At 39.8% G+C, this 18,290-nt stretch overlaps 2 protein-coding genes across 3 annotated transcripts in view; one reads left to right on the top strand and one right to left on the bottom strand.

Annotated features, from left to right (window-relative positions):
- Positions 1–18,290, top strand: part of IQGAP2 (IQ motif containing GTPase activating protein 2) — a 275,493-nt gene that overhangs the window by 179,523 nt on the left and 77,680 nt on the right. For both annotated transcript variants that reach the window (XM_036886059.2, XM_036886058.2), the window contains 2 exons: positions 118–242; positions 6,768–6,931. In XM_036886059.2, the coding sequence (XP_036741954.2) occupies positions 118–242; positions 6,768–6,931 (289 nt within the window). The remainder of the gene's footprint in view (positions 1–117; positions 243–6,767; positions 6,932–18,290) is intronic.
- On the bottom strand, positions 6,988–17,916 carry F2RL2 (coagulation factor II thrombin receptor like 2). The gene is made up of 2 exons (XM_036886060.2): positions 17,715–17,916; positions 6,988–13,721 (listed from the first exon to the last, which is right to left on the bottom strand). Exons 1-2 carry the CDS (start codon positions 17,776–17,778, stop codon positions 12,649–12,651), a joined length of 1,137 nt encoding a protein of 378 aa, XP_036741955.1. The 5' UTR covers positions 17,779–17,916; the 3' UTR covers positions 6,988–12,648.

The raw sequence follows: 18,290 nt of genomic DNA, 5'->3' as shown, positions 1-18,290 counted from the left end.
TACTCTTCAGCCTCACATCATCTACTTTTGGCCACATGTCAAATTTAAGATATTTAAATGACATGAACAGAGAATGGATGACTCTCATGAGTATCATGATTGTTTTCTCTTCCACAGTTATGCAAATGCACTGCTCTCAGTTAAACTGGAAGCCTTATCTCAAGGGCAAGTTAATTTAAGCTGGAATGAAATTCAAAATTGTATCGATATGGTTAATACTGAAATTCAAGAAGAAAATGACCGTAAGTATGGAACACTTTCCTTCTCTAATATCATGGGAGGATAAGGTGTCTGGACAACTTAGTTCTCTAGATTAGGGCTGCAGATTTTTACTCAGGGAGCCATATGAGAGCATGCTCACCTAATATGTATGTCTGTATTTATATATAAAATGTTAATGCCTGTACTACTGTAACAACATATTCCAAATATTGCAAAGCATATATAAAAAGACATAAAAGGATAGAATAAAATAAATACAAATTCTAGAATTTTCTTATTGTGTTAATTCTTCAGAGATGACTGCTCTTTTTAAGAACTCAATAACTCAACTTTTTAAAAGAACTCGACTTGTTAAGCACTCATCTGTATTTTGACCTTTCATTTGGGTATTTTTCTGAAATATGACCCATGTTCCTGCCTTCAGAAAAAATTGGAACACAATCTAACAGTTGCTCTATGATCACAAATCACGGTGATTTGCTGTGTTTCTAGAAATTATGAGCTATGAGCATGAAGGTGGGCAATCTCAAGAAGACACGCCCTGGAACATGCTTTCTTGAATGTCTACATTCATCCTTATCACCTTCCTCTTGCTTATAAAAAAACAGAGTGAAGAATGAGGAGCCGTGTTAACTTCAGCAGTCAGTATATTTACCACTTTTCTGTGGCATGAGTTACCACATTCAAGCTCCAAGCTGTCTTTTCCATCATAAAAATAAACCAACCAACACCATCATCTTTGACTTTCTCTGACCTCTGTGATTTGTCGGCAATATTGGGTTAGGATGCCAATGTAGTGACCTCCCTTCCACCCTCCAGCTTTGACTGACTTCTCTGACTTGCTTGTTCCAAGTTTGCTGATAAGAGTCAGCAGATGCTTCTCTCACAAGTTGAGGGTGCTTTGTGCTCATGTGCTTGGGAAGGTCTTAGGTCTGGTCTCTTAGTGCTGTGTTAACTTTGGGGTTATAAAAGCACTTGATATAAAACATATGATTTTGTTAGTTGCATTTACATTGTTTTCTTCTCTTCCTTGACTGCCTCCTGTGAGCACTGTGCCAACTTCAAGGTCAGATTTGTGTTTTTGTTCAACATCTCACTCCAGGCCATTCCTAGGAAACAGGGTCCATGTGTGCTGCTCGACATTGGTGCCATGGATGGACCACTGTCACACTGATCCCCAGGCACTGTCTCCCTGTGTCCTTCCCAAGTTGAGTATAGCTCTAAATTTCCTCTGTGATGATCACACAGCTTTCTGCTGCCTTTTGGCATTGCGTGACAGTGAGGCATTTTGGAATCCCTGCAGTCAGACAGCTCCCACATAGCCCACTTAGTGCTTTCTTGATACATGGCCTGGAAACTGGTAGTTCATGCCAGATGTTTTTGAAGAGGGCAGCATTAATGTGGGCAGATGTTTATCATCATCAAGGGGGAAGAAGTGGAGTGTGTGTGTTGTGACGAAGCTCAGTCCCCCAGCCCCCTGTCCTCCTGGACCCCCAGCTGCACACTCTGAGTCAGTCCTGCAGCCATGGCTTTGGTGTTTCGGCTAATGCAACCCAAGGGTAGGACTCCTCTTTTGGGGTCGGCAAAACAAAGAATCATGAACAAATCCCAATTTGTTTTCTAACTTTTTCCAATTCTTTGTGGCAGTACCCACAGGCAAGGTCTCCTAGCTAATGTCTGTTCATTCTGCTTATCTAAGCGAAGGCCTATTCATTCCATGCTGAACAGTTGTAGTGCCACTGTCACTTTGATGTTAGTTTAAAAAGGACAGAAATGCCATTTTTGTCCCAGACTATCAAATAGAGTCTTTGCTTTTGTCAGGAAAAGAATAAAAGTTACATTTGCAAAACTTAAAAAGAAATGGGGCTTGTGTATGTAGATACTATTGTTAAGCAAAGTTCTCTTGGATTGTATGGCATTTATCTGGGTAACTAAACTACTGTCACTCTCCATGTGATATAGCACATGGCTGCTCTCATTCTTTTAAGCATCCTGTCATGAAGGGTATATGCCATGATCAGTTTACTTCAGAGACTTCCTTACCATATTTCCTTTCTAGAATTTGGGGGATTTGATGCAGAATATTTAATTTGTCTGTGTTTTGGTTTGATGGAATAATATGTCAAAATAAGGTATTTTCTTTCAAAGTTCATCTTGAAGTATGAGTTTGATATCATATCTTTCAGTAATAAAAAAGCTAGATAAAAAATAAATATGTATACCTTTGTGAGCAGGTACAAATTGTACAATATAATTAAATTATCTGAAAGAGGTAAGAATTTTTCATGGATATTTTGAACGTGCGTTACTCTCCCCCACCCTGCCACACACTGCAGGCTCTAATCCTATATCTGAATTGTCATATGGGAAAGGTATGCAGCTAATAGAAAATGATAAATGTGAAAGGCAAGTTTAACAGAGAAGTTGCTAAATGCATTTCCTCAGACTTGGATGTTATGTTGATTTCTTCCTGGAAAGTTCACTTTTCCCAGTAGAGCCATAGAGGGGCATTCTTTTGACCATTTAGGCTGGACAAAGAAGTTTTCTTCCTTTGAATTTTTGCTTTATAAATTTGGTAGTTACCTCATCTGCTGTGTCAAATACATGACCTCTAAAAGACTGCTCATTCTCCCATTGGACTAGAACATGATAGTCTCACACAATGATTCAAAGTAGGCCATGGACTGAGGCTCACCAATCTTTGTTCAAATGGGATTTCCCTTTTACTCATAGAGGAAGTGAGGCAGATGTACCCAGGGGGCTTATGGGTAAGTCTTTCCACTTCTATGAGGTCATTTACTATGACCTCAGCAGCTTATGTTCTTAGAAATACAGCAAACAAAAACTTAAGCAGGTGATTTCAATCAAGTCAGCTGGAATGCACTCATTCCCAGGTGATTGGCCATTAGGTGCACACATTCTCTTTATCATACATAGTTTTGTTAAGATCATTTTAGATGGGTGTTAATAAATATTTGGAACAGTCTACCCAAGGGCCTTCATGTAAGTATTACATGCTCTCCTGGTTGTGACTGCTACAGCGCACAATGATACTACCTTGTATGTGCATAGTACTTAGACTTGCCTGAGTCCTTCCAGCACTTTGAGATAATGTGACTTACACATTAGAGAAGTACTTTTGCTTTGCCTTCCAACATATCTAAGTATTATAATCTGTAATAATTTCTAGGTGTTTTAGATTGTCCCTTTCTTTCCTCTCTAAAGATAAATGTTTTCATTCTTAGCAAGGTGGTATTTATGGGATCATCTATTCAGGAGGTATTTAGCTAAGTATTTTACCTTAATTTGAAAGCAAGATGAAGATACTTCTTAAAAACTAGAAGTACTTATTCTTTTCCCCAGCATATCACATTTATAAAATGATTGTTTTTGAAGAAAATAACTGACCAAATGAGAAATAAGTTTGTCTTTAAGAATGCTTATTTTCTAAGCTTGCTGCTTGCTAGTGTTTAGTTTCTTTGCTAGTTCTTGTCCCTCAGCACTAACCTGGGAAACAAAAGCCCCCTGTTAGTGTGTGTATGTGTGTGTACACATATATATGTACATTATGTTCATGCACATACACATACACACAAACATACACTGTAGTATGACTGTTTGATAGTGTGTTTTTAATAGTAAGGTGGTACTGAGAAGTAGCTTCCAAATAGATCACTTTTGCTAGAATTTCTAAATTTTTCAGAATTCATAGCCTGGCTTCTTTGCTTTTCATTCCTGGACCTCATAGTCTATGTCCCAAGATTCTGTGGTGTGGTAGAGATGGTAGAAGATTTAACTGGTGGGTATGTTTATTCCTTTCTTCCTTGGGTGCATCCATGAATTAGGATTCCAGATTTTTTTTTTTGAGAGGGCATCTCTCATATTCATTGATCAAATGGTTGTTAACAACAATATCCAGATATTATTTTACCAGCTGTTACTGCAGAAGCAATTTGTGATATGCTTGAACCTTAAAAACGTATACTTGAACCTTAAAAATATCCCAAAATATGCATGATTGTGTTAATTTCTATGGAGCCTACTTACACTCCCAAACAAGCCACATGTAGCAATTTGACTTAAAATTAAATTTTAAATTAAGTTCTTTAGTCTTAGTGGCCACATTTTAAATGCCCTAATAGTTATATGTGGCTAATGGCTACCATATGAGACAACCCAGATACCAAACATTTCCATCGTCACAGAATGCTCCATTTGGACCACATTGGACTACACTGACCTGGAAGTTCAGGTTACTACGCTGTGGGGAATTGTTTGGTTTTAAACTGTCTCTGTTTGGGCATCCTTTATAAAACAGTGAAAGAGTATCCAAAGAATAGAATATATCTCCAATGCTCTTTGCATTTCAGCTTTCTTTACTTATATCTCTACATTAAATTCTTCCAGCTATGGGGTTCTACAATGCCATCATCCAGTATCTTGGCATTACTATCTAAGTGAGGATCACACTAGAAATTAGCGTCCTGCTGTTACTTGTATGTAAAGTTACCCCCCTCTTTTTATAGCTTCATTGAGATATAATTCACATACTGTAGAATTTAACCTTTTATTGTGTTTTTGCATAGTTTACAACTTGTGTGACTATCACCACAACTTAAAAGTTTTCATCACCACAAAAATTAACTTTATACCTATTAGCAGTCACTTCCTTTTCCCCCTCCTTCCGTCCCCTGGCAACCACTATTCTACTTTGTTTCTATGGATGTTCCTTTTCTGTCTATTTCATATAAATAGAATCATGTAATATATGGCCTTTTGTGTCTGACTTCTTCCACTTAGCATAATGTTTTCAGGGTTCATGCCTGGTGTATCATGTATCAGTGTATCTCATGTTCCTTTCTAGGTCAAGTAATAGGCCATTCTGTAGATATATAGTTTATCCATTCATCAGTTGATGGATATTTGGGCTATTTCTACTTTTTAGCTATTAGAAATATTTCTTCTATAAACATTCATCTGTAAGTTCTTGTGTAAACATGTGGCTTCAGTTCCCTTGAGTATATATACACCTAAGAGTAGAATTGCTGAATCATATGGCAATTTTATGTTTAATATTTTAGAGAATTGCCTGTTTACCAAGGTGGCTGTACCATTTTCCATTCCCACCAGCAATGTATTCGAGTTCCAGTTTCAGCACATTCTCACAATACTTGTATGGTTGATCTTTTTTATTATAACCATCCTGGTGGGTATGAAATGTTTTGTACCTCATTGTGATTTGGATTTGCAGTTTTCTAATAACAATATTGAGAATCTTTTCATGTGCTTATTAGCCATTTGTTTATCTTCTTTAAATGTTCAAGTGTTTTACCCATATTAAATTTGTTTTTTGTTGTTTAATTGTTAGAGTTCCTCATATATTTGGTAAAGTTGTACACAAGGTATACAAGTCCTTTATCAGATGCAGGACTTGCAAGTATTTTCTCCCATTCTGTAGATTATCTTTGCTTTCTATGATGATGTCCTTTGAAGCACAGAAGGTTTCATTTCTATAACAACCCATATACTTATTTATTTTCTTTAGGTGTATTTTGGTGTCACAGCTAAACAGTATTGCCTAACCAAGGCCACTGAGTTATACACCTATGTTTTCTTCTAAGAGTTTTATGGTCTAAGCTTTAACACTGAGGTCTGTGATCCTTGAGTTACTTTTTGTGTATGGTTTGATATAGGGAGTCCAGCTTCATTCTTACACATGTGGCTGTCTAGTCCCAGTGCCATTTGTTAAAAAGGCTTTTACCTGTTGAATTGTCTTGTACACTTATCAAAAATCAGTTGACCATAAATGCAAGGATTTACTACTTCTGAACTCTAAATTCTATTCCATTGGTCTGTCTGTCTAACCTTACGTCAATACCATGCAAATTTGATTAACCCTACCTTTGTAGTAAGTTTTGAAATTGGGAAGAGTCCTCCAACTTTGTTCTTCTTTTTTCAATATTGTGTTGGTTATTTTGGTTTCTTGCATTCCCATATGAATTTTAAAATCAGCTTGTCAATTACTGTTTTGAAAAAAAAGCAGCTGGGATTTTTGTAGGGATTGCATTGAATCTGTAGATCAGTCTGAGGAATATTTCCATCTTAACAATATTGTTTTCCAACCAATGAAGATGGAATGATTTTTTCCATATATTTAGGTCATCTTTAATTTTTTTCAATGGTATTTCATAGTTTAAGTGTACATGCCCTCTGCTTCTTTTGTTAAACTTATTCCTAACTGTTTATTCTTTCTGTAATTATAAAGTATTTGTAATTGGAATCTCTTCTAAATAGAAATTTCTCCTTAATTTCATTTTCAGATTGTACATTGCAAGAATATAGAGATATAGTTGATTTTTGTACATTGGTCTTATATCCTTCAGCCTTGGTTGTACTTGTTTATTAGCTCTTATAGTTTTGTGTTTTTTTGGTGTGGATTCCCTCCACCCCCTTCTAACTTAAGCTTTGCAATAGGTGATTCTAGAGAACTTATAATATACTATGACTTAAAAGGAATAAAGGAAAACTTTATCTTCATTTTCTAGGAATTATAGCTGTAGGGCATATCAATGCAGCTATTGATGAAGGGAATGCTTTGAAAACTTTAGATGCTCTGCTGTTACCTACTGCTAAGATTAAAGATGTGGACCCAGACTATGCTCAGCACTACCAGGATGTTTTATACAACGCTAAATTGCAGAAACTCATGGTAAGTCTTAGTTGGTGTATTTCTTTCAAATTTACAGACTAAGTGGGAGAGGGATGGCAGGGAGGACTTGTCATCACCCATTTTTACTAAAGCTCACGAGCTTCTTGTCCCAGCAATTGCCTGTAAGTCAGAATGGAAGTATAAGGCTGTTATTTTCCCAGTGTCAAATATGAGGGGGGACCTGGCTGCATAGCTGATAACTGCTTCTACTCTTTCACTAAAAACTCATTTGTGGGTGAGTTCTTGTTCAGAATCGAAGTCACTGGGTATTTACTGAGCACATACTGTGTGCATAGGGCAGTGTACTGCATCTGCTAGCGGGAAAAGGGATACAATACGAGGAACATATAATACCAGTTGAATGTTCTGTCCTTATCCTCAGGATTCTTAGAAATTTAGGCAGTGGGCATTCTCAAGTAGAATAGGTAAGTAACAGTAAAGATAAGCATGTGGTAGAGTGTCAAAATGAGAAGTGCACAGAGTGATTCAGAGATGGTTGGGATTGCTGTGGATGAGAATCCTAAGAGAAGCTGGCATTGATAGAACAAGAGCTGAGCCTAAAAGGTAAGGAAGAGCTGGCTAGGTGGGTGGGGAGCAGGATGGTGCAGGCAGGAAGTGAGTGCTTGGCAGGTACCAGCATGGTTTGTTCCCAGCACAGGTGGAGATTGACCTGGCCAGAGTCCCCTTAAAAAGCAGAGGGTTTTTTTCTGGCTACAGAGCTTGTAAGAGGAGTCCCACAGATACTAGCTACTATGGGGAGGGTACTTGGAAGAGGCTTGTGTGACCTGTCCTCGGAGAGTAGGATTGATGCTACCTGGGGCCCAGTCACTCTCAGCCACCATGTCCCCAGGTGCAAGCCAGACCCTGAAAGGGACAGCCCTCTCCCCTGACTTAGACAACCCAGGAACTGCCTCATCTGAAACAGAAAACACCTTTGGTAAGAGCAAATATTTATTGAGAACCTGCTTTTGGACAGGCATGGTACTAGGTACCTTATGCATATTCTCTTATATAATCCTAACAATTCATAACAGCCCTGAGCATTCATTGTCATCATTATCCTCTTACGGAAATGAAACCAACTTGTCCAAAAAGTAAGCAGTTTTGGGATGATGCCCTGGTCTTTCTGATTCAGAAACATATCTTATTGTGCATTATGGCAGGTAAAAAGGATATTTATTGCAGCCTTGTCTGTAATAGCAGAGGACTCCAAACAACCTAAATGCCCATCAGGTGGAGGCCAGTTATATAAATTGCAGCATATCCATGCAGTGAAATACTATGTGGCCATGAAAAAGAATGAGTGGATCTATATTGGACAACTTTAATATGCATATTGTTAAGTGAAAAAAGCATGCTTCCAGGAATAAGGGTCATTATAGTTAGCACACATAACATGGGGGGGGCGGCGCACAGGGAAGACAGTATAACACACAGAAGACAAGTAATGACTCTATAGCATCTTACTATGCTGATGGACATTGACTATAATGGGGTATGTGGTGGGTACTTGATAATGGGGACAATCTAGTAACCATAATGTCACCCGTGTAATTTTATATTAATGATACCAAAATTAAAATTAAATAAATAAATAAAAGAATACCAAAAACAAGCATGCTTCCAGGTACATAAAAATGGGGTAACACCTTTATAAATGTATGCTTATATGTGCATAAAATATTTCTAGAAGGAGATACCTTCTGGAAGGTAAGGTAGAAGCCTGGTGTGGATAGGAGACTGCTTTTCACTCTGTGCTGTCTGGATTTCATTTTTTTAAAAGTGCTTACATTACATACTGTTTCTAAATTTTCAAAAAAAAATGTAAGCAACTCAGAAAGGGCCAATTCTTCCAGTAACTTTTCTAGCTTCTGTAAGAGGACCTACTGCCTCCATCAAGGTGTTCCCTTCAAAGTAACTAACTTCAACTCAGGTCATTAGAAGTATTTTGGCATAATCTAGCCTCTGGCAGCATACAGAAGTACTGCCTCTGGGGAAAGAACTGAGTGGCTAGGGAAGAAAAAGATAAACTTTTAATCTTTTTAATTTTATACCATGTATTAACGATGCAAAAAAAATGTTTAATGAAAAGTTAAAGAAATACCTACCTACATACATATATACATATGTACTTATAAACCCTAGTCACGCCACACCACTAAATTACCTCTTTAAAGGTGAAGAAAAATATCCCTCAGGGTGGGGTCTTCCATGACATTAGCCTTCCAATAGCGGTGCTGCCTTCTTCTTGTGCTTTAAGGGTTCCTCACATAAACTGTCCTCATTTGTGCCTCACAGCAACTGGGGCAGGTGCCCTCTCATCAGATGTAAGCGAGCAGGAAGTTCAGGTTGATTACCAGGCAAGTAGGAGAGTGAGACTCAACCTGAACCTTGTGTCCCAGCATCCCAGGGGGGAGGACAGTGGGTCTCCTCCTGCTGTTCCCACTACTGTAGCTGGGACTGTGGCACATGGCACACTTACCAGCACTGAAAGAATTTTTAAAAATTGGAAGGTATTTGCTTTGGAAACAGATAGGCACCATTCCAATCTTGGCTTTGCCATAAAATAGCTAGGGATCTAGTCAAGTCACCAAAATTCTCTATGCTTCAGTTTTCACATGTGTAAAATGGAAATAATAGTACCTACTGTATAGAATTAGCATGAGGATTAAATGATAGTATACATGTAACACTATGACAAATTGATATGTTATATTTTGTTTACATGTAATACATTGATAAATAGCTATGTATAATTACCTTAATATGAATATATGTGTATATGAGTGTATAGCATTTAGCATGGAGTTTGACACCCCAAAAATATGCTTAAATACTGTAGCTAATATTACTGTGGGAACCTCTGGCTGCCACACAGGTAAGGGGTGTACAATGTCTGTGTCACAAGGTCCTTACCAGACATGTGGCCTGTTTCATCTACAAACCAAATGTGGGATTTCCTGGGTAAAGGATGTATGCAGACCTGGGTTATTCTCTGTCCACAGCCACAGGGGATTTGTCCTTGAGGTGAGGCTGAGTCCACAAACCTTTCATAGGCGGGCAGTCAAAGTCACCTCCAGAGCACTCAGTCTAATGGCTCCAACCAAGATGGAGCTCTGCAGGACCTCTCCAGGGCATTTGGAAGCCTCCCCTGAGTGTCCGTGCTCCGCCAGCTCTCTATCAGTCATCCTTTCTGAGTGTGAAAGCAGTAGCATGAATAGTGTAGTTAGAGCATTAAACAAGCCTAGGGATATGGTTTCTAACTCAGGTATTAAATGACTTTTGGCCTATAAAAGATTAGGGGCTTGAAATGTATTGGCAATAGCTAATAGATTTAAAACAGTACAATTCCAAGTAGTGAATCTTTATTTTTTTTATATATTAAATTGCTATTTTTAAACATTTTCTTTCTCAGCCCATTAGCTTTGAAACTTTCTTTTCTCAGCTTGTTCACTTTCCCTGGGGTTGGAGGAAAAATCTGATTCTGGTGTTTATTTAGAGGAGTTTCTGTGTTTGTTTTGTAAATTCTGCTAGGTATTGTGCTTTGGTGGTGTATTTCTGCTTTGTCTTCCTAAGATCTGGCCTGAGAAAATAACAGGAAAAAATTCTATTACTGATATTGTCACTTATAAAGTAAAGCTTATGCCAAAGAATATAGCCATTAAAGGTCACAGTGGATAGCATCGTCATGGAATAAATGCTCAGTTTAATCAAAGATTGGGGACTGTGATGTAAGTTCGTGAGGCTTCTTGGTCCTTGTTAATAGTATTTCAAGTATAATCTTATGTGGGTACCAAATTCCTTTTGTCACTTGGGGAAAAGCGGGTCGTGTGCATATTGGCATACACTTAGCAGAGAACACACTTTCTGTGTCTGTTTGGTGGAGGCAGTGAATTGTGAGCTATTTTAAATTGTAAGCTTTTCTATATGTATATTGACTGCATAAAAATTAACTGTGCTTTTAACAAGTGAATGTCATTGCCCTTTTCCGTAGGTAAAACTTATTACAGTTGATGACTTTATTTGCAGAACCAGTTCCTTCCACTGAAATTTTTTGTGATCTTGAAACTTCAGATTTGTTTTTCTTGCTTGCTTTAGTGTCTGATTTTCTTTCTTCACATAACCACATATGTACTGTGAAGTAAATTTGTGTACATGGTTTTGTTTTTGTTTTGCCTCGGTCAAATGAAACAGGAAACACTGCGGAGTCAAAAATATGCATTTAACAATTTTTTTTATTGTTTCGATGGTCACTACAAAGTATATGATTAATTCACATTTCTACAGACTTAAAAATCCTTCTCAGCAATCCTTCCTGCCCTTAATCGCTAACATCTCACCTGTCTAATCCCTAAACTAAGGGAAATGTAGTCATCTACCTACAGGAATATACTGGGCATTTACAACAAAATATAACTTCCCTTTTAAAAACTATGTAAAAGGACCAAAAATAATGGGTGTGTTTTAAACTTGTAAATGACCTCATGCATATATTCTTAGTTTAGTTTCCTTATTATTTTTTTTTTTGCATGCCCTACGAAACCTGATGTGACCCCATGTCACACAGAACACCTTGCCTTCCTGGTAGGAATTTAATGGGCTTCACACCGTGGAGCTGCTTTGGGGCCGTAGTTCTTTCATTCAGCCATGTGCTGCGCAAGGCATGGAACTGGGCCCCACAGACCCCCGGGAAGAGTTGGGCCTGCAGGTGTTATAAGAAGCTAAAGAAGCAAGAGGGTGAGCCCCCGTCTCTGCTAGACATGGTGCTTAGTAAGTGTGGAATTAATATTTGTATATAAATGAACTATATATAGGCACTGTAACAAAAATACAGGAAAGTGCTTCAAAAGTTCCGATGAGAAAAAAGGACTTGTAGCTTGAGAATTAGGGAAGAATGGTCCTTTGAGGACTTCAAGAGATGGAAAGAAGGCAAACATGTTAAAAATAGCTTTCCGATAAGAGACGGGCGGAGAGACGAAAAATCAAGATCACAGCAAAGCAAGAGGCTTGGCTGGTGCCTACACTGCAGGCGAGGCTTATTGGGAAGTCAAGTAAGAAAGTTAGCTCTGACTGCCAAGTGGGAGATTTCTAAGATATCCCAAAATAGTGGAGAGTTCAGGGAGGTTTTGAGCTGGGAGTTTTGAGTGGTGTATTCAAACTAATATTTGAGGAAGATTAGTCTGGCAGTGGGCAGTGAAACGGAGATAGGCTGACAGCAGAGAGAGTGGTTAGAATGCAGAGGTGGGGCTGGGATAATGGACCCCAGGGAGAGATGTTACAGACAGACAGTCAGCTGATGAGACAGCCACCAGCGAAGAGCTGAGGGAGCAGAAGAATAAAAAAATGACACCAGATACTAAACACTGAGACCTTAGCTTCTCAGGCTGCACCCTTGCTCCCTGGCCTGCCCTCCTCCCCGGGTCGCCTGGAGTGGAAGCCTCGGAGCGGTGGGGGACATGGAGGTGTAAGGGCCTCCAAGCACCTGGCACCCAAATGTGTCAGTTGTCATAAAAAGAATGGTGTTACCTTTTCTCCCACATCGACATTCGTAAAACACTGACATAGAGTTGTTTGCTTTTTTCTTTTTTAAAAGATAGTGTTTTTTGTAGTGTTTCATTTTGAAGCACTGTTTCTTGAGAGCTAGAGAATAGAGCTCCTTGAACGATACATATGTTATCCCAAGAATGGATATTTTCACAGATAGCTTTCCTTGTTCTCTAAGGTGATTTCACCATTGTCAGGTAAGCAGTGGATTGATCTGTGATTTTTGACATGAGAAAATATAAAAATGGATCTAAGCAACTATTCAGGCTGCCGAGGCACAAGGCTGTGAGGTAGATGAAGTATAAGCCATCAGTGGTGTGGTGGTAGTAGTTAGCATGGTGAATGATAAGTATGATATTGCTTGGAGCAAAGCAAATAGTGAAAATCACAAGAATGAGGAGACTCGCCTTCATGTACCACAGCCATCGGTGGTCATATGCATTCAGCGTACGGATGATGGCTGAATAGCAGTAGACAATGACCACAAATGGAACTAAGAATCCAAAGAACGCCAAGGAGATGAAGTAGTAGAGCTGGAAGGGCGAGGAGGACTCACATATGTTGTGGACATCATGGCAGGTGGTGATGTCCTGATGGACGAGGTAATACTCCTGTTTCAGGATGAAGAAGGGCAGCATATATAAGAAAACAGTTGCCCACACCAGTCCACATGTCAGCAAGGCATAGGTGCGCTGGGGCAGCCCCCGGTAAATGAAGGGATGGACAATGGCTAGGTAGCGGCTGATGCTGATGCAGGCAAGGAGCAGAATGGAGCAGTACATGTTGCCGTAGAAGACAACTGTGGTGGCCCGGCACAGGCCCTCTCCAAATACCCAGTTGTTCCCATTGAGGTGGTAAGCTATCTTGAAGGGCAATGTGACACAAAAAAGGAAATCTGCAATGGCCAGGTTAGTGTAGAAGATGGTCGTGCAGACAGATCTGGTCCTGAAGAAGAGCATCCACAGGGTCGCCGCATTGGCTGGCACACCTACTACAAACACCAGGATGTAGACGGTGGGGATGAGTTTGGTACTTATGGAGCTGCTCAGGTACCCCACGGTAGCATTATTCACATGGAGATCTGAAACCCGTTCTTCAGGGCACTTAATTTTTACAGTTGTGGGGGCACCTGTCCAGCCTTCTATGGCAGAAAGGGGGAACTCCTCAAAAGAATTTGGGGGAGCACCACGGAAGGTCTTGATAGGTAAGGTTGACTCCCCCAAGTTGTCTGCACCATTTTCCATACCTGTGATTGAAAAAGAGCATGCACATATGATTTGTCACTGAGCCATGCCTATGGTTCAGGAGACAGTAAAACTAAATGTCTAATGCTCTATAATTTCTGTAGTTGTAGAATTTAGGATCATTTTTATTTTAAAAAAATCATTATAGATCAGGTTATCAACAGGAATGCATTTAGTATATACCATAGGCCCCAGCACCATGCCAGCCCATGCAAAAGGAAAAACCAGGTGACAACTCCCTGCATGTGAAGCATTTATATTACTGTTGGAAGGAACAAAAACAACACATCAGGCCTTATCTTATAAGCCAACATCACCCTGATTATAAACTGTGTAGGTGTTCAAATGATAGTTAACAGATTCAGATATTTGAGCCAAATGCCAAGGAAAAGATGAACATGAGCAAAGATGAACAGGGTTCCTAAAGAAATGTAAGTTAATAGATGAGTAAGATTCTGGTAGGTCATACATGGGAAGGGCATAGTGTGGGCTGGCATGGGATCTGGGACTGTCAGATAAGTTAATTCAACAAACATGCTTAGTAGTACACAGTTTTCAATAAACTGCATCCCTGTCTTCAACCCCCAGACTAGTGGACAAGATGCACAGAATGTAGTCTCATGCTAATAAGGCGCATCTGAGAGATGAAGTCGAAAAAGTAGGTTACAGCCAAACCTCTCTAAACTGTACAAAGAAATAATCATGTGCCCATTCATAGATGCTGGGGTTGTACACGTACAAGATTGTGAATAAAAGAATGGCTGCTGTGGTAAAGAGCGTGATGGCACCCAAAAATTCCACCTGCAAATAAATGTCTGGAACCTGTGAATATGTTACTTTATATGGCAAAAGGGACTTTGCAGAGGTGATTAGGATGTTTAGATAGGATGAGTATCCCAGACTGGCCAGGAAGGCCAAATGGAATCATAAGACTCCTAGTAAGAGGGAGGCAAGAAGGTAAAGCTGGAGAAATTGGAAGATGCTCTGCTGCTGGCTTTAAAGATGGAAGGAGCCATGAGCCAAGGAAGGCAAGCACTTTAAGAAGCTGAAAAAACAAAGTGTGTTCTCCCCTTGAGCCTCCAGAATGAACACAGCCCTGCTGGCACCTTGAGTTTAGGACTTGTGATCTCCAGAACTAGAAAAATTCTGTGCTGTTTTAAGCCACTAAGTCTGTAGTAGTTGGTCACAGCAGCAGTAGGAAACTGATATAACCATGATTTGGCTTGTGTTTAGGATGACTCGGGCCACAATGCAGAGAACAGACTGAAAGGGGAAGAAACCAGAGGCCAGGGCACTGAGTGTGAAGCTACTCTGGTTGCTCAGACCCAAGACAGAGTCACAGGACCAGAGCAGTGGCAGTCGAAAGATGAAGATGGATGCACAGGACCCTGACAGCAGCTCAGAGGGACTTGTCCAGGTGGCTGTGGTGGCAGTGAGGAGGCAGGAGGCAAACGTGACTTGGAACTTTCTACTCCAGATGACTTGGAGGAAGAGGGTGGGACAAGGGAGCAGCATGGAGAGAAGCTAAGATCTCAGTTTTTTATTATTACTACATCTGAGTTGCTGAGGGGATATTAGTGTGTATAAGATGTCCCATGACAGGTTAGAAAGCTTAGGTGTTAAGTCAAAAATTCCAGGAGCCAGATAAGAGAGATGGGGTGTTTTTTTTTTAGTCTGTATAGGGCTGTAGTTTAGTGGTTGGGATGGCCTAGGGAGAGATGAGAAGACTCCAAAGGCAGACTGTAGGGGAAATGCCAGCTTTTAAGGCAACAGAAAACAAAGAAAGAAAAATGAGACAATGAAATCAATATGAGGATCTCTAAGAAGCTGGAAATGAAAACACACACACACATACACAACTGCATACTATAAATATTAGTCATTGACTGATGAGTTGATATTAATAACCCTAGTTCTTGAAGAATTTCAAAAGCAAAGTGAGCCTTAATATGCAAACCTGCTTCTTGTTATATAATTTTCACATAAATGAATCTTTTGACATTTACAGAAAGTAGATTCTCTCAAATTTCTAATGCTACCTTAAGATAGACTTTTATGCTGAATATAAACTTCATAGTTAGCAATTTAAAATGCCATTGCTCTGCTAGTTACATCTTTTCCCTTGACCTCTGAATTCCTGCGTGTTGAATATTTGAGGTTAGTGTTTAGTAACCTGGTTCTCATTCAAAGCCAGTTTCTCTTCCTGCTTTACTCTCTTGCAGTTTGCCCTTGGGCAAAATTGAAACCTCCCTCATTGACCAGAGATTGTAGCACTGAATTCAGTGTGTAAAATAAGAGGGAGAGTGTTGCCTGAACAAGTAGGGACGGGGAGGTGCTCAGGTATCATTTAAGGGAAAATACGTTAAAGAAAAAGGAAAAAAAAATCCTGGGAAGTGGCTCTCTTCTGGGAGTGTGTTTAAATGGGAACTTTGATAGTGTGACACTTGAGCTCAGCCACACAAATATTTCTGCTCACTTTTGTCTCTTGTAAAATTCTTGCATCTGACACTCAAAGAGAATTGCCTTTCCAAGAAGGCACAGAGAGCGCAAATGGTGGATGGAGAACATGCTGTACAAAGTTACTTCCCTTCAGGATCGGACAAGCGAACTGTGGAAACCAAGTGTTGTCAGTTTTCAGGAAATTCCTGTGATTGAGCAAGATATGCCTAAAAACATGCTAAACAGTGACTCTGTTTGTGGAAAAGAGTCCTGATTCCATTTTCTATGAGAATTCGGATCTGGTTCAGCTTGAATAAGTCCTTTATTTCTTAGAGCCTGGTTTTCCTTAAGAATAGTACTCATTGTTAAATTTTGTTTTTTAAAAATTCTATTTGAACTCTTTAAACAGGTTTCCATATGGCATAATATTTCTGAAATGTTTTTCAACCTGGGAAAAGGCCTTGGTGGGGACCGGCCAACGGGAACAGACTTCAGCCACTAGACAATGGGTCTTTCTTCCATTTCTGCTTCACCCTTATCCACCACAAATTTACTACCTTCTGCTTTGCCACCCTTGAACTCCACCCCACTTCCACTTCCACCCAGCCCCACCAGCATCTTGAAGGAGCCACCTCCACAAGCAGATTTTACTGTCCTTTGATTTTGGTCATCCACTTCCAGAAAGCACTTGCTTGTCCTATTCATATGTCCCATGTGTGCTGTTCTCTGCAGGGCTCCCTTAACACTCTCCTAAGCCACCTCGCGATTTCAGCTGTCAATTTTGGCAACATTCCTTTAGAGATTTGTGTTTAATTTTGTTTTCTTCCCCTGTGTGTCCCTCACTCCAGCGCTCCTGCTGCTAACACTCCTGTTGTTGATGGGAGTGTGCCCCAGTGGTAAAAGAGTTGCGGCTGTACATCTATCCCATTTTGGTTAATTTTGGAGCAAGCAGAGGTTTACAGGCTTATATTTTGTTGAGTGAAATAAACACATTAAGAATTGGAGAATAGTATTGGGGAGATCTCATTTCTAAAATTAAAAAATCATATGGTGGGGAGAACTCCCTGATACCACTGAAAGTCAAAAAAGCTATTAAGAAACACTAATTTATTAGTATTGCCAGTAATAGAAAGCAGACCACTCAATCTTTCTGAAATATTCTTTTTCCCCCATTTGTGGGGGACCTTCAGCAGAAGGTATAAACACAGGATTTTTTAATGCCTTGGAAAAGTGGTATCTTCGCTGAATCAGAGGAAACTCTTAGAAAATCAAAAACTTCTCACGAAGAAAGTTGATTCTTGACTAATTATAGAGATTGAAAATTTTGCCTGTGCCACACATTTTCAAATGTAAGCAGACAACACTCAAGTCTTTGACAGGTTTGGACTGAATGAACAAACCACAGCTCTCCATTTCCATGATACAACCTCTAATAAGTAAGATCAAACTCTGCCTTTTGGGTAGCAGTTGGTGTAAAATGCAAAGAAAATTAGATTCAGTTGACTGTCCTAACACAAACCAGCACCCCCATCCTACCCCGCAAGCAAAGGGCTTACCGCTTTGACAAAAAGTGGGCAAGAGAAGCACTGCTCCAACAGCTGCAGAGATAAGGGCTTTCATCTGGATGACCTGAGTCCCTTTTCCCAAAGGTTATCAAATGTATCAGATTAGGGAGCACAGCTGTGCTTCAGTTCGGTGTGTCAACAGCAAAACGAACACTTGTTCTCTCTGTGGAAGTGCGCGCTCCTGTGCTCTGCGCTCTCCTGTGCTCTGCGCTCTCCCGGTCCGCTGCAGGGAGGGAAAGGGCGTGCCAGCACTCATGTTTCAGCGTGCATGACTCAGGCTGAGTCTCCAGCGTGCTACATTATCCCCAGAGAAAATCATTTAACTCTTAACACTCCTACTAGTCCATTCTCAATAGAAGCTGTAATTCCCACCCAGGAGACATACATACATTGAAAGAACTGCAGATAGTAAATGGTCCTTTACAAAAAGCAAGCTGAGAACAGGTGCTGATCAGCAGTTAGTTTCGACTCTGTCCCACATCTCGTTTTTACTCACTTTTACAAATGTAGCTCCAGAGTATAATTTCTACTTAATAATTGAGCTGTCAGAAATTATTCTTTCCTTTT

Source organism: Manis pentadactyla, chromosome 2 (assembly GCF_030020395.1).
Source record: "Manis pentadactyla isolate mManPen7 chromosome 2, mManPen7.hap1, whole genome shotgun sequence".
NCBI lineage: Eukaryota > Metazoa > Chordata > Mammalia > Pholidota > Manidae > Manis > Manis pentadactyla.
Note: the sequence above shows the minus strand (reverse complement) of the source record. Positions and strands in the feature narration are given on the sequence as shown.